The sequence below is a fragment of the Amphibalanus amphitrite genome, unplaced genomic scaffold (assembly GCF_019059575.1).
Source record: "Amphibalanus amphitrite isolate SeventyFive unplaced genomic scaffold, NRLGWU_Aamphi_draft 001643F_arrow, whole genome shotgun sequence".
NCBI classification, from domain to species: Eukaryota; Metazoa; Arthropoda; class Thecostraca; order Balanomorpha; family Balanidae; genus Amphibalanus; species Amphibalanus amphitrite.
The window spans coordinates 858-15,802 of NW_024883136.1; the positions used below are offsets into that span (position 1 = coordinate 858).

Genomic DNA, 14,945 nt, shown 5'->3' on the forward strand with positions numbered 1-14,945 from the left:
TCAGCTCAGCTCAGCTCAGCTCAATCAGCTCAGCTCAAGCTCAGCTCAGCTCAGCTCAAGCTCATTCAGCTCAGCTCAGCTCAAGCTCATTCAGCTCAGCTCAGACAGCAGCTCAGCTCAATGCATTACTGAGCCGGCTCAGCTCACAGCTCAACAATTTGGCAAAATGTTGAGCCGGCTCATGAGCTGAGCTGATTTTTGAGCCGGCTCAATTGAGCTGATCACAAGTCTGCTGTGGAGAGGGTAGGCCGGGACGGGTGACGCCGTCTATACAACAGGTCAGAGGGTAATTAGACGGATAAATTACAATGTGGACAGCGTAGGGGACGGGTGACGCCGTCTGTATATACAACAGAACACAGGGTAATTAGACGGAGAAATTACAATGTGGAGAGGGTAGGGGACGTCTGGTGACGCCGTCTGTACAACAGAACACAGGGTAATTAGACGGAGAAATGACACTGTGGAGAGCGTAGGCCGGGACGGGTGACGCCGTCTATACAACAGGTCAGAGGGTAATTAGACAGAGAAATGACACTGTGGAGAGAGCAATTAGACATATAAATGACAATGTGGAGAGGGTGATAAGACAGAGAAAGAACACTGCTTGTGGTGGACAGGACGAGTGAGGGGGGTTAGGGGCGCGCCGACTGCGAGGTCATTTTCAGGACGAGTGACATCGTCTGTCCAACAGAACAGGGGGTAATTGGACAGAGAAATGACACTGCTTGTGGTATGACACACAAACAGCTAAATGATAAGGGTGATACTACCTATCCAACAGTAGGCGAACAGAGAATATTTTCAGCCCAACATTAAATCACGCATGAGCCATTTACGAGCCAATTCAAATCAAAATGAGCCATTCACGTCCAACTGCCACTGACAGCTCTTGCGCAACGACAAGCATAACGCTTGTTATGACTCTCATTCCCGCTGCAACCAGGGCTCAATCGACTGAGTGTTTTTGTGGGAGGGGGTTTAGAGCGCGTTGACAACGCGGACACAATCCATCCACCCATTGACCGTGTTTGTATGTTTGTTTGTTCGTTGAGGTAAGCCAGCTGCCACTGCCCGTCCATCCATTAACCGTGTTTGCTTGTTCGTTTGCTTCTCTGCTTTTCTGTTAGTTGAATTGTCATGTTTTAGCAGCGGGTTACTATGTCCACCCACTGATCGTGTTTGTTTGTTTGTTTGTTTGTTTGTTTGTTTGTTTGTTTGTTTGTTTGGTTGTTCGTTTGTTTGTCTGTTTATTTGTTGGTAACATCCACTGACCGTGTGGTGGTGGTGGATGAGCCGGCCGGCGGCGGCTCACACTCGAGTGACATCTGAAGCAGCTTCTCCTCATCCTGTACGACGCTCAGGTTGCCCAGGTAGGCCTTCACCCTGCGCACCATCTGAGCCTGCCGCACACATCACAACATCGCCGTGAACATGCTGCCTGTAGATAGGACAAACTTGGAGAACATAAGGCTAGGTAAAACAAACTTGGAGAATACAAGCTAGGAGAATACAAACTTGGAGAATACAGACTTTTAATTTATACAACTAACAATACGCGTAGGTGGGGGTGTTTTTATTTCATCCAGCATTTTTTTTTTTACAGGCAATGCCCAATAAAAAAGTCGGGCAAAATTGTTGTCAACATTCAGTGAAAGATGAGACAATGAAGTAGCAAGGTTGGTTGTGGTTGTAACGGAGCGAAGGTGGTTTGATCTAAGAGGGTGATTTTGATGCTTACAAAGATATAATACACACATGCAAAAAGTGATGCAAAAATAAATAGCGATAATGGCAAAGAACTGTTTGCTTTCTTCAAAATATGATTGTAAACGCAAACACCTTCCATTAAAGCAGCAGACAAAACTCAATATCACAAAGTTATTTCAATTCTGTTTGTCCGGCATCGACCGCGGATCGCAGGACGTCTGGCTCGTTATTCTGTCTCGCTGCTTATCTACTAATTAGTCAGGGCAAACTCGCAAATCAGCTCCTCATTAGTCATGGCCCACAGCCCGAGGCAGCAGACACCAGCTAACGAGGGGGCCAAGGGAGGTAAAAACACGAGAAAAAACTCCCGGTAACTTGAGGGTTCTATTTTTTTTTACTAAATAAACTAGTTGCTGTATTTACCCTGTATCGGGGGCGGGCAGCAATGCTATTCAGTGAACAGCTTATGACGGGTGCGATGCATGTACAGCTTATGACGGTGTACAGAGGTCTATGATATATAGTTTCTTTCTACTACCTTGATCCCTAAAATCGAAATTTTAGGCTGCCAAATGAAAATACCTGATCTAATAAACAAAAACTGATCACAAAAACTCTGCTTACGCCTAGATTCGAACCCACAGTATCCCCACCGCGTCACCTACCTCCTCGAACATTTTCTTGGGGTTGGACTGCGCCTGCGACTTCCTGCGTCGTTTGACGGTGGCGTTCCTCTGTGCGGTGAGTGTCAGTTGTCCCAGTCCGGAGTGACCGGCCAGCTCCAGCATGGAGCAGGCGTCGTACTGCACCGAACACATGTCGGACAGAGAGCGCACCTGACGGAGAAAGGAGTGAGTGAGTGAGTGAGACAGAGAATGAGTGAGCAGTGGCGCGGGAACCGGGGGGGCTAGGGGGGGGGCTGAGCCCCTCCAACTTTTCGGCTGGGGGGGGGGGGCTCGTAATGTATTTGAGCCCCCCAGCTGGAGGAATCGAAATCGGAAATCTACTAACTCAATTTCATAGATTCATACATAGGCGCGGGAACCGGGGGAGAGGGCAGTGGGGGAAGCTTGCCCTCACAACTCTGGGGCCGTGGGGGCGGTGCCTCACAACTTTTCATGAGGCCAGGAACCGTTGGGGCAGCTTGTCCTCCCCAAATTAGGGGTTGTGAGTCACAAAGAAAGAAAGCATAGCATGTGAGTGAAAAATCTACCTATTTTACTGACTCGGCAACTCATTTGGCAGCTTAAAACCTTTATTCCAGGTTGCCAAAACGGTAGTTTCTTCACTCAGCTGAGACGGAATGGGTCTCACTTTTTTGCAAATATTTTCTTCTTTTTTTTTTCGTTGAAAAGGCCAAGGTCTGAAAAATAAGTGGCCTAAAACCGATGAAAAAACTAGATTTGGGGGTACCCTAGGTTGATCTCTATGATGGTTCAGCCCCCCCAGTCTGGAAGAAGTTCCCGCGCCACTGAGTGAGTGAGTGAGTTGCGTGAGTGAGTGAGTGAAAGAGTGAGTGAGTGAGTGAGTGAGTGAGTGAGTGAGTGAGCGAGCGAGTGAGTGAGTGAGAGAGGAGGGGGAGGAGAGAGGAGAGAGAGGAGAGAGAGGAGAGAGAGGAGAGAGCGAGGAGAGGAGAGGAGAGGAGAGGAGAGGAGAGGAGAGGAGAGGAGAGGAGAGGAGAGGAGAGGAGAGGAGAGGAGAGGAGAGGAGAGAAGAGGAGAGGAGAGGAGAGGAGAGGTAGAAAGAGAGAGAGAGAGAGAGAGAGAGAGAGAGAGAGGAGAGAGAGAGAGAGAGAGAGAGAGAGAGAGAGAGAGAGAGAGAGAGAGAGAGAGAGAGAGAGAGAGAGAGAGAGAGAGAGGGAGAGAGAGAGAGAGAGAGGCGGGGTGAGGTTGTGTGTGTGTGTGTGTGTGTGGGGGGGGGGGGGAATGGTAGCATACTAATATTCTTCCCTCGGAATAATATTACGTTATTTCTCGGCAGAGAAATAACGTAATATGGAATTGATAATATGGAATTGGTGCATTGGAACAGAGACATACTGATTTCAATGCGTTACCAACAGCATATGCTTCAATGAAGTGAGACCATTTCGACTTGGACGTTCACAGGAAAGGACATTTCTAGCCACCTGATATTGATAGTATGGTATGGTATTATATAAGGAGGGAAAAGCAATAGCGAGAAGTTGAGGAGGAACTTGTTTGGAAGTACGCTTATGTATATCAGCCTGAGGGGAACCCGTATGCCAGGGTAAAAGTAACGTTTTAATTTTTACATTCAAGTACCAGACAGGGAAGTGGTGTCAGATGTGACACTTCAGCTTCAACAAGTCCACCCTCACTACCAACAACCTACAATCTCGGCTCAGCCATACCTCCTTGGCGATCATCCTGAGCTTCTCGAAGTTGACGAGGCCGTCCACCCATGTATCGTTACCCAGGTGGATGAACGTCAAATCCTTCTTCACGATCGGGTAGAACGGAATCTGAGCGAGACAACAGCCATTGTAATGAGTTAAAATAATGGAACATGATTTTGGAGCGTTCGCACTTCAGAGTTCATCGTCGTGCAAAACGAAACGATTGGACAATCGTAAAATGGAACAAACGGATGATTATAATATATCACATAGTCGATTTTAATATAGGTACTCACTTAAGTATGTACTGGTCCAACAAATTAAATACTGATTAACCCGCGCCCTGCTAGGGGGGGGGGGGGGGGTGTTCGAACACCCCCTTGTGGTTTTTCGCGAATATCTCAAAAACGGCGGCGCTACACTGATCATACATCAATTCTACACATGTTGTGAAAATTTCAGACCAAGGTCATTCAAGGTCAGGTCACCAGGTCACTTGAAGTGACCTCACCTCATAAAAAGTTTCAATGTCTGTCATAGCTACACCGAGTGACCGATCGCTTTGAAACTTTCAGCGATTGCTAAGAGCAATAGCATGTACAAAATGTATATCTCAGAATTTTGATATCGATGACCTAAGGTCAGGTCAAATTTGCGACCTCCCCATTTTAAGTCAATGGGAGAAAACTGAAATGCGCCTCTTTTGGACGAAAGACATTATAAACACTCCCGAACACTAAATTACAAGTGGTTTGGACACGCTGAACATGAAAATGGTGTCCGTGACCCCTGTTTATGCCCTGAGGTCATCTTAGGTCACGAATGGTATCTAACAGTTTTTCGCAAATAACTTTTGATAGAGGCATGCTAGAGCGATGAAAACGCCTTAGATGTGTTCAGCTCGACGATACGGATCGACTGATATGCAACATGACCCTTTCCGGTCAGGTCATGACCTTGACCTGAGGTCAAATTTTCAAGTTGACCTTTCAAGGTCAAGTTATAGTTCATTCGATGCGTCTTGACGAGAGGAACACGATGTTGGTAAAAGTAAGCTCGTACAAGGCTTGGGTCAAAAGTTATTGCAGAAAAACTGTTTCCGAAAAAATCGGCTATTTTTGCAGTTTTTGCCCCCCGCAGGCAAAACCGTTGACGTTAGGTCAAATCTGAGAAATATAATCAGAAAGGGCGTTAATAGGGCTATCGAATGCGCTTTTCCGCGGCGCTGTAGCTCTATTGGTTCCCGAGTTATGCGTTGGCTTCTTGGAAATTGTTGACATTGTTGTAGAGCGCTATTAAACACCGCGTCGCGCGGCTTCGCTAGATAAGCCCAGACCGGAGCCGCCCCTGCGGTGCGTTGAGGCCCTCTAGTTTGTCCGCGCTGGGCTCGCCCGTGCGACCCGACCGCGGTCGCGGGGCATTGGCGGAGCCGGCCGGCTGGCCGGCTGTGCTCGGCGCGGCGGGGCATTCGGTGTGCGGCGGTGGTTAAATACAGACTGTGCGGACTTACGAGCAGTGTGAGTGAGCAAGGACATCGGTAACAACATTCGACCTGGAAATCGGCGAAATTTTGCCTTCAATGACCTCTGGTGACCTGACCTTTGACCTGACCAAAAAATTGACCTAAGTGATTTCCTCATTATTTTTGACGCTCTTTCGAACACCGCCTTCCGCGTATCGCTACGTGGCCCAGGAGCCGAGTTAGAAGGGGGGGGGTGTTCAAACACCCCCCCCCCCCAGCAGGGAGTGGAAATCCAGGACCCCCAGCCGGGCGCGGGCTAACCAATCACTACGACCGCTGTTATAAAAAACATCATGTCTCTCCAAAGCCATAACACACTACCGTAACTCATTTTGTGACTATTTACGCGTTATACCGCATCGTGATTCCCGCAATAACACATGCCACGCGCCGTGACTGGTACCGTGACAAGCAATTCATGACAAGCAGTTCGTGATGTAGCACCTGACTCCGTTGACTCACGGGCGACTCAAGTGACTCGTGACTACTCACCAGCGGGGGCTGAACGTGCTCCGAGGTGATGAGGTTGCGGTACTTGGACATGTTCCTGCTGGGATCCATCAGACCCTGTGGTGTCACAGGACAGCCAGCGGTTAGTAATTGGTGTCGTCGGACAAGGGGATGGGAGTGAGGGTTGGATTGACAATGCTGGACGAAACCGATCTGGCACCTAGGTGAAGTGGGCATGAATTTAGTTAAATAGTTGCAGCTGATTTATTCTGAAGTCACAATGGCACATACTGCTCCAGGCTAGCTTACCAGCCAGGCCGGCCCATTCACGAGCGTACCCCCATCAAACCCAATCCCGCATTCCCCTCCCTCCACCGCCCTCATTAAACCCGGCTCCCTCGACAGTCCCCATAAGGTCTTTTCAACTCAGTCCTCATTAGAGACTGCGCACACTGTACATCCAAACTCAACCCACTCCCCTTGAATTGCCACAGTTTATCATACCCAGAAGTCACACCTCCAGCTTTTGATACCCAATACATCAGACAATTACATAAGGAATAACTAGAGTTCCGAATCCATTATCATCCTCAATTTTTCCTACCACCATCCTCCCCCTCGATGCAGAGTCGACCCCACGTCCTCACCAGCATATCGTTGTAGATCTTCTGGTACTTGGTGGGCAGCTTGTCCCAGGTCTGTTTCAGCCTCCCCACCGCCCCATGGCTGAGGCCGGAGACGATGTTGAAGAGAGAGTTGAAGTTCTTGCACTCCTTGCAGTGGCCTGTGGGGCGGGGGGGGGGGGGGGTATATAGTGATATATGAGCTGACGTGAGCACTGAAAGATATGTGAAAACAAAAGAAATAGAAAGATGTGTGAGATGGATGTTAAAAATGTCAAAAGGACCGACGTGTTAAAATATGATGCACCGCAGGATACTACCTCGTCATGAATGATGTGACTAATAAACGCTCGTTGAGAGGAAAAACTATTATGGCTATCATATACTGAAAGTAAGATTATCGTCAGTCAGCTACAGATTGTCCGCCGCCAGGGCATGTAGTGTTTTCAATAGATTGTTGTAACCATAAAGGAAAATAACCGCAGTAAAACAGTCTTTCTTTTCAAGACAAGATGCTTCGTAACACGCCACAGACAAGATGATACGTACGGGCGACTTTGATGAACTGTTTGACGATCTTCATTCGTTTGACGACGTTGTGTTCGCCACAGACTGCAGTGATGACCCAGAACATCTCACGGTTCACCAGCTGTAGAGAGGTCAGGTCAGGTCACGTCAGGTCAGGTCAGTAATCCAACAGAGAACATCTCACGGTTCACCAGCTGTAGAGAGGTCAGGTCAGGTCACGTCAGGTCAGGTCAGTAATCCAACAGAGAACATCTCACGGTTCACCAGCTGTAGAGAGGTCAGGTCAGGTCAGGTCAGGTCAGGTCAGGTCAGGTCAGGTCAGGTCAGGTCAGGTCAGGTCAGTAATCCAACATACAACAGCTCACGGTTCACCAGCTGTAGAGAGGACAGGTCAGGTCAGGTCAGGTCAGGATAGGTCAATGACCCAACAGACAACAGCTCACGGTTCACCAGCAAAAAGGTCAGGTCAGGTCAATCGGGTTAAAGACAAAACTTAGGGAGTGGGGATCAAAATAACAGAGAGGACTTATTGATTACAAGTGACAAGTCACTTAAGTCTCACAGCATCCTGCATAAACTGATGATACAAACATAGCAAGAACACCGTTAACGAAATCGCGCTACTTAGGAACGGTTTCTGCGACCCGACACCAAACTACAGTGCTGGTTTTCAATCAATTACACGAATACCTCAAGTTTTCATGCCAGTTCACAACCAAACTATTAAAGCCCAGCTAACAAAGCATTAAAAACGGTGTCATTCACGGGATCTCAACCCTCCTATGAGATCAGAGTTAGTTTCCAAGCCCATCGTGCCAAGATCGAACGTTTACGAATCCCAGCCGAATATTCTGGTTCCACAACGCCACACATTAAGTCTACACTCTAGCGGCGGCGTCCCGCCTTACCTCGGCGAACTGCCTCAGTCCGGGCGTTCCGTAGCGGCTCTTCAGCTCAAACAGATCGTCCACATACTCGGTGGCCTCGATTTGTCGGAACAGGCTAAAGTCGTCCAGTGTAAGCTGAAAAAGAAGTCGCAGAAAAGGGAGTTATGCTTGTATGGTATATACGCGTTTAGCATAATCGGGCGTGATGCCCAGCACTAGGGAGTGAATGCGAGATGGGAATGTGAGAAACATGCTGAGTGTGAGCTGAAAATGATAAGAGACATAAAATAAAGATAGGACCATGCCAGAAGCGAATTTGAGGTAAGAGCTGATAGCCTTACAATGCCGAATGCATTATAGCAGTGCGCTGGTTCTTATGAAGCATTCAAGAGGAGAATCACGAGCAAGGTGACATTGACCATCGACATATTTTTAGAGCGCCCACCCTGCTTTACATAAAAGTTCTGCTTAATTACATGATAATCAATTTTGGCCAGTTCCTAATGGTTCCTTCGGACGGGTTTTATCCTACAAGGACAAGTCTTTAACCTAGACCAGAAACAGTCAGCTCTCACCCGGCCACCCCTAGACCATCAGACCCCACCCCACATCACACTATTACCGACCCCAACTCTAACCCACCCCTATGAAATGAACCACACCAAACCGTTCACCCTACCCATAGACCCGACCCAACCGCTCACCCTAGCCCCCTTCATTCCCCCTCCCCCACAGACCCGCCCTGGTCAATGAATGTATGTACTGACAATTAAAACACTCCATATTAAAATGGCTATTATGAGGGTCGCGTCTCAGTTAACACGCGCAGTGGAAGGGTTGCGAGTACTACGCCCAGTGGAAGGGGGGGGGGCGGATGTCGCCCCCCCCCTAAGATCTCAGCTCCCACTGGAGCTAGAAAGACGAAATTTGGAGGGTAGGTGGGGGCCATGGGGAACTCTGTTTTGTGTGAATTTCATGACCCTAGGTCAATATCTTCAAGGTCAAATGAGGTCAAATGTGGTCAAATCTGCCATATTAGCGATTTTTTTTGCGTTTACACGCCGATAACTCAAAAAGTTACCGGCCGATTTTCTTTTTTCTTTCACTATACGAAAGAACAAACATTTGGGAGTATGTATGGTGAATTTCTAGATAATCCAACAATAAATATGGCAGTTAGAAGCCTGCTAAGGGTAAGATGTCGCCGGCTGAAGCGGGATCGGCGGACGCGGGAAACGCGGCAATCACAATTTTGTGTTTACACACTCATAACTCAAATTGTTACCGGCCGATTTTCAAAATTCTTTGACCATATGATTGCCTGTACATTTCTCAGTCTTCTCACCGAATTTGACGCGAATCTAATATAATCAGCGGTAAGGAGCGCGATGTAAAGACGGAACCGTCCCGCCCCGGCACAGTCTACAATTCAGGCGGCGCGTAACGGCTAGCGCCGGCCGCCGCGCCGCCGCGCCGCCGCGGCGGCAGGATGTTTGACTTTACACCGCTATTACTAGAAAAGTTGTGAACCGATTTTCTTATTTCTTGCACGAGAAGATCCGCAATTCAATTTTGGACAGGTAGCCAAAATTTCACATTGATATTATGTTCGCGGCGCGAGTTATTGGCGAAAAACAGGAGGGGTGGGCGAAATCCGCCCCCCCCCCCCTTCCACTGCGCGTGTTAAAAGAAAAAAAAACGAGTTAAAATGCAATCAAAATCACAGCACTCAGGTCAGCATCGAACCATTCACTCATCCCTAAATACTAAATACCACTCGGAAACAGAGCGCTTAAAACTTCTCATAAATAGGCTCCTAAAATTATGGGGCAGGCGATTATATAAGTAGGCGCTGCTGTTGAGCAGGCGCCGCTCTACAGCGGCGGCGCAGCAGCAAGTGGACGGCAGTTCGGCGGCCAGACCCCACCGCTCACCCCCCCCCTCCTACCGACCCGCCCCCGTTACCTCAGCGGCCACCTCTCCCGAGCGTTCAGCTGAAGAAAGTAAACGGCAGTTCGGCGGCCAGACCCCACCCTAACCTAACCTTCCACAGACCCGCCCCGGTTACCTGGACGGCCACCTCCAGAGCGTTCAGCTGCAGGAAGTGGACGCTCCCCTCTCGCGGCAGCTCTGCCGCCAGCTCGTCAGGCACCAGAGGCTCCGTCACCTGGTTGTTCTTCAAGTAGTACCTGAGGATGTAAGAAAGGGGCGTCATGTTCACACTGTTTATAGTTAGCGGCTTACGTGTGTCCTTGCAGCGAGAAAATGCCGCTAAAATCAGCCAATGACTGTTTTACTTTATGAATGCCAACACTGAACAGCCAAGAAAGGGGAAAATGTCCGTATGGAGTAGGTAAGAAAACATATTTCAATATTAAGCACCTTCAATTAAACATCGATAATAACATACCTTTCCCTTATTTACTATGAACCACAATATTATTCCACGGCTGTTCCTTAACTATTCCTAATTTCTTCGTTATCGTTAAGTCGTCACAAATTTATGATCATCCCTTTACTCTTCTTCATTTTGCCCTTCTCTATCCATCCTTCCCTCCCTTTCTCTCTTCATGCTGTACTTCAAGTTCTTCAAGTACTTTAAGCTGCAAGTCTTGTGAATATGTCCTCCCTTCCTCCCCTCCCCTCCCCTCCCCTTCCCTTCACCTCTCTCCTTTCCTTTCCTCCCCTTCCCCTCCTCCTCCCTCTCTCCTCCTCACCTGCTTCCCAGTCCGATTCTCTCCGCCAGATTCTGCATCTGGTCGGGCAGTCGTCTCTGTTTGATCACTCCGCCGGCTCCGGCCGTGACCTCACACAGACTGTAATTACTGCTCGGATCCGTGATACCAAACTCCCGCAGAGACAGCATGCACACCTCGCGGGCCGTGGTCTCCTGCGGGAGAGAAATAATGGCGGATGGTGTGATCACTCATAGCTTGTCAAGGAAATACATACAATGTATATACATAAAAATTACATACATAAAATACATACATACAATGTATACTAATGATCTTTGTAGCCTAAGGAACAGACTTCTCTATACATACATAGATAGGGAGGTACTCTGTGCCTAACGCATTCCGCAAGTAAAACGGACTGAAGTATAATAATGCGGACATTATCAGACGGTTTACATTGCGCTTACACTGCCACAGGTAATAATTGATACTTTATTGCGGCTTAGTATATGTAAAAGTGACATTCTACTTTCACTGTTATACGTAGCACTAAGGTCAAGAAGAGCCTTACGAGAACAGTATTAGCAGCTGAAATGGCAGATCACTGCCCCAACCGTCAGTCAAAAGATAGCTCACCAAACATTCAACCACATGACAGTTTATGCCTTACTCAGATTTATCCTACAGATCGTTACTGGGGGAAAACCACAGGCCCTCTACATAGCCTTTCCAAGGTACGTAAATTAAAAAGGCAGGACCCCACAACTGGCAGTAATTAGCATTCCACTTATAATTAGAATCATACCCTTTCCACTTGTAATTAGAAGCATACCCTTAGTTGTCGAGTGGCATGCCTCCATTCATTCATTCAATGAGGCACAACGCGCAAGCATAATTACAAACAAGACGAGTAGCCTACTGGGAATATAATTAGAGATTCAACAAGCTATGCATGTTCCCATACAAACATCAAATGGTCTTCACAATGCAAGTGGATCCAGACAGATGAAAACGGACGCTGCAGTCTACAGGGGTGGGCGGCGGTTGCCAGATTACTTTACTTTACTTACTCGGGGGTTACTCCACAAAAATGTTCACTTATTTCCCACACTTCTTGGACTTCGCTTTCTTACGCATTGCAAATTTTACTTTAAAAACATTTAGCCGCCTTTATATATGATGGGAAAACGGGATGGAAATTCATCAATTTTACACGTTGCGGGAGATTGAAGCCAATGCCTACAAGGCCTCCAGGCTCCACCAATGACCTTAAACTCTTACCTAAAACTGGGATACAGGTTACAACTTTTAACCTATCCATCCACACTCACACCCATGTCTCACCTTATGCACCAGCAGGTACTTGCAGCTCTGGTCGGCCTTGTACACCTTTAGCACGTGCTCCGGATAGTCGAACTTCCACTCGTCGTAGCTGAGCTGACTGAGGTCCGGGTTACTGTGAGAGTGATACATGGCTCCGGGGGTGGGTGGGCCGTCCCCTGCGCTGCCGCCGCCGCCCGGTACCAGCGTGTCGTCCGAGTGGTGCGCTTGTCTGTGAAAAAGGGGGCGAAGGGTTAACCCGCGCCCCACTGGGGGGGGGGGGGCTATTTATAGCCCCCCTCCCGTTTTTCTGCAATAACTTCCAAACCGCTTGACGCATCGACACCAAACTTTCAGTACCTTCGGCTGCATCAATTTGACACCTTGTGTCAAAATTTGAACTTCGTAGCTACCATAGGTCGGCCGGAAATGACGTCAGAGTGACGTCATGTTCGGCCGATTTCGACGCAAAACATTGAACCACGGCAATCGCTCCCAAGGGCTCAGTTTTTAAGCTAGATCCAATTTCTTTGCATGAGAGGACTCAGAATCGACTGCGCTATCAAACTGCTATCTCGGATTTTCAAAATTTTGAAAATTTTGAAAATTATATAAAATAAAACTCAAAATTTACATTTTTATATTTTTTTCAAAAAAGTTTTTGACTTTTCGAAAAAAACCGGAATACATGTGATAGAACGCGTTATTATGAAAAACTCTAGCAAGTTTTAGCTAAATATCTTCAAAAATAGCCAAGTTATACGCATTATTGCAAAAAATTCACAATTATTAATTTTTCAAATCAATTTTTCACCACGTATTTGACATCGTACGCCAATATAAATAGCACCATCGTGTTCCTGAGCTCAAACTGCATCCAATAGACACCTTTTCTGTTGAAAAATTATAACTTCAAAATTTGACCTTTTTTGACCTGAAAGTGACCTGACCTAAGCTAAATTCGACTCAAAATGACCTCGAATGACACAGACGACATCAAATTCGAAATCTTTGGCCTAAATGGACCATAAAACATGTGTCACGTGACCGACACATGATATAATATTTTCGTGACCTGTGATGACCTCACCTTGACCTGAAAATCAAAGTACAAGTTTGGTACCCTCAGGGTATCTAGAGCATCTGTTCACGAGTGTGTGAACCAAAACTGAACCTGATCTGACTTGTGAGACGGCGGCCAGAGCCCAAAACGTGAACAAGCCAAAATGATAATAATTTTTACTTTGACCTGACCTGTGACGTCATCGGTGACCTCGAGGTCAATGAAATTAGGTTTCGCTCGACAGTTTTTCCGGGGCTATCAGACGCCGTTTGAATTTTGACGATCGGCCCAGTAGTTTCGGAGTTAGGGGGGGGGGGCTATGAATAGCCCCCCCCCCCCCCAGTAGGGCGTGTTATACGCAGACCCCAGTGGGGCGCGGGTTAATATGTGAGACTAGGGACCAGTCTTTTCGTTGGGGAGATCTCAGGGGCACGCCGACGGACTATGCGTCCATATTGAGCTCAGAAACCTACATGACAGTGTACCTCCTGTCCCGATATTGCAAATGCATAATAATATATAATGTAATTCAAATACAAAGATATCGATCGCCTGCTGATGATGATTCGAGGGTTTAGGGCACGTCACGTCCAGCAATGGCCACCGGCGTCCATGTATCGCCTACTCACAGTGGAGTTTTGTGCGTGATGGCCTTGATCAGCGCCTTCCTGAACTTGATGGTGCGCAGCCCGAGCGTGGCGAACGTCTTGTGGATCGCCTCCTTTTTGTCCTTCTGAGTCGGGTCTGTAAGGTAGAAAACGTGACATAGGTCAGAACGAATCATTTCAGGTCAATAGAACACTTGGAAACTAAAAAAAGAGATACCCGATCATGCAAGTACAAATTAAACACGTCGTCGTATTGACGGTTAACAAATATAGGAGTTTTGGAGCGCATGTAAGCCACTGCGTTTAGGTAGCGGGCCGATGCCATCACCAGCCACCAGGTGGCGCACCAGTCGCACCCACCAGCCAGTGGGTGCGACTGTTGACCAGACGCCCGATCAACAAATATCGCATCCTGATAGGTTGTGGGTGACTAGAAACACCAGCAGACGTCTTGTTTTCTGCATTCTTCATGCATAACTTGTTGTCATTGTTGGGTGTTGGCGCTACCAAGACGGGTTATCGGATTATTCCGAAGCACCACGTCCCCTTACCGTTCTCTGAGGTCGGTGCCGCGGTGCCGGCCGGGTTCGATCCGGGCAGCCGGGGCCTCTGGTAGTTGTTGAGGCCGGAGATCTCAGAGCCCTTCCTCTGGCGGGGTCGGATCGCGTCCTCCGGCGTCTGGAGCATCTCCTTGAACGCTGTGGACAGAAGGGGGGAGGTGAGTAGGGGGGGGGGGGGAGGGCTACGGCACGGACGGAGAGCAGTTGAGATGGACTGGGTAACGGCAGCTAATTTGAGGAACAAGCAAAACGAAAACAAGGTAGGTTAAAGGAGCTCGAATACGAGATACGTCGTCATTTCAACTTACTTTGTTTGATCATTGAACACCAAATGATTATTGATCTTCACACCATTATTTTTGAACATTAAAACCCAATAATTTAGTGCGCAAAACATTCCGAATGAAAAAATCCCCGCCACGCACAAATTAACGAAAGCTCCTTGCATTCAACTAACACCAAACAAACGTGCTCTATCACTCTTCTACTCTCCGTAATCCAGCTACCATGGACAGAAGCTCCATCACAGACTCACCGAGGAGGTTGCTTTTGACGGTGATACTGAGATGGGTGGTGCCTCTGAGCACCTCCAGAGCGCGCGGGTGCGAGATGTGCTCGAAACTCTGACCATTCACCT

At 47.9% G+C, this 14,945-nt stretch overlaps 1 protein-coding gene across 1 annotated transcript in view; it reads right to left on the reverse strand.

The window, feature by feature from the left end:
• Positions 1-384: 384 nt before the first annotated feature.
• LOC122374341 (rap guanine nucleotide exchange factor 6-like) overlaps positions 385-14,945 on the reverse strand; it is a gene marked incomplete at its 3' end in the record, with an annotated part of 48,815 nt that continues 34,254 nt past the window's right edge. Inside the window, exons 15-28 of the mRNA XM_043353029.1 lie at positions 14,844-14,943; positions 14,300-14,446; positions 13,770-13,884; positions 12,102-12,309; positions 10,797-10,969; positions 10,148-10,268; positions 8,101-8,214; positions 7,214-7,313; positions 6,689-6,825; positions 6,084-6,158; positions 4,085-4,195; positions 2,376-2,546; positions 1,276-1,403; positions 385-496 (exon numbers count right to left, since the gene is read on the reverse strand). Of these exons, the coding sequence (XP_043208964.1) occupies positions 385-496; positions 1,276-1,403; positions 2,376-2,546; positions 4,085-4,195; positions 6,084-6,158; positions 6,689-6,825; positions 7,214-7,313; positions 8,101-8,214; positions 10,148-10,268; positions 10,797-10,969; positions 12,102-12,309; positions 13,770-13,884; positions 14,300-14,446; positions 14,844-14,943 (1,812 nt within the window). The remainder of the gene's footprint in view (positions 497-1,275; positions 1,404-2,375; positions 2,547-4,084; positions 4,196-6,083; positions 6,159-6,688; positions 6,826-7,213; positions 7,314-8,100; positions 8,215-10,147; positions 10,269-10,796; positions 10,970-12,101; positions 12,310-13,769; positions 13,885-14,299; positions 14,447-14,843; positions 14,944-14,945) is intronic.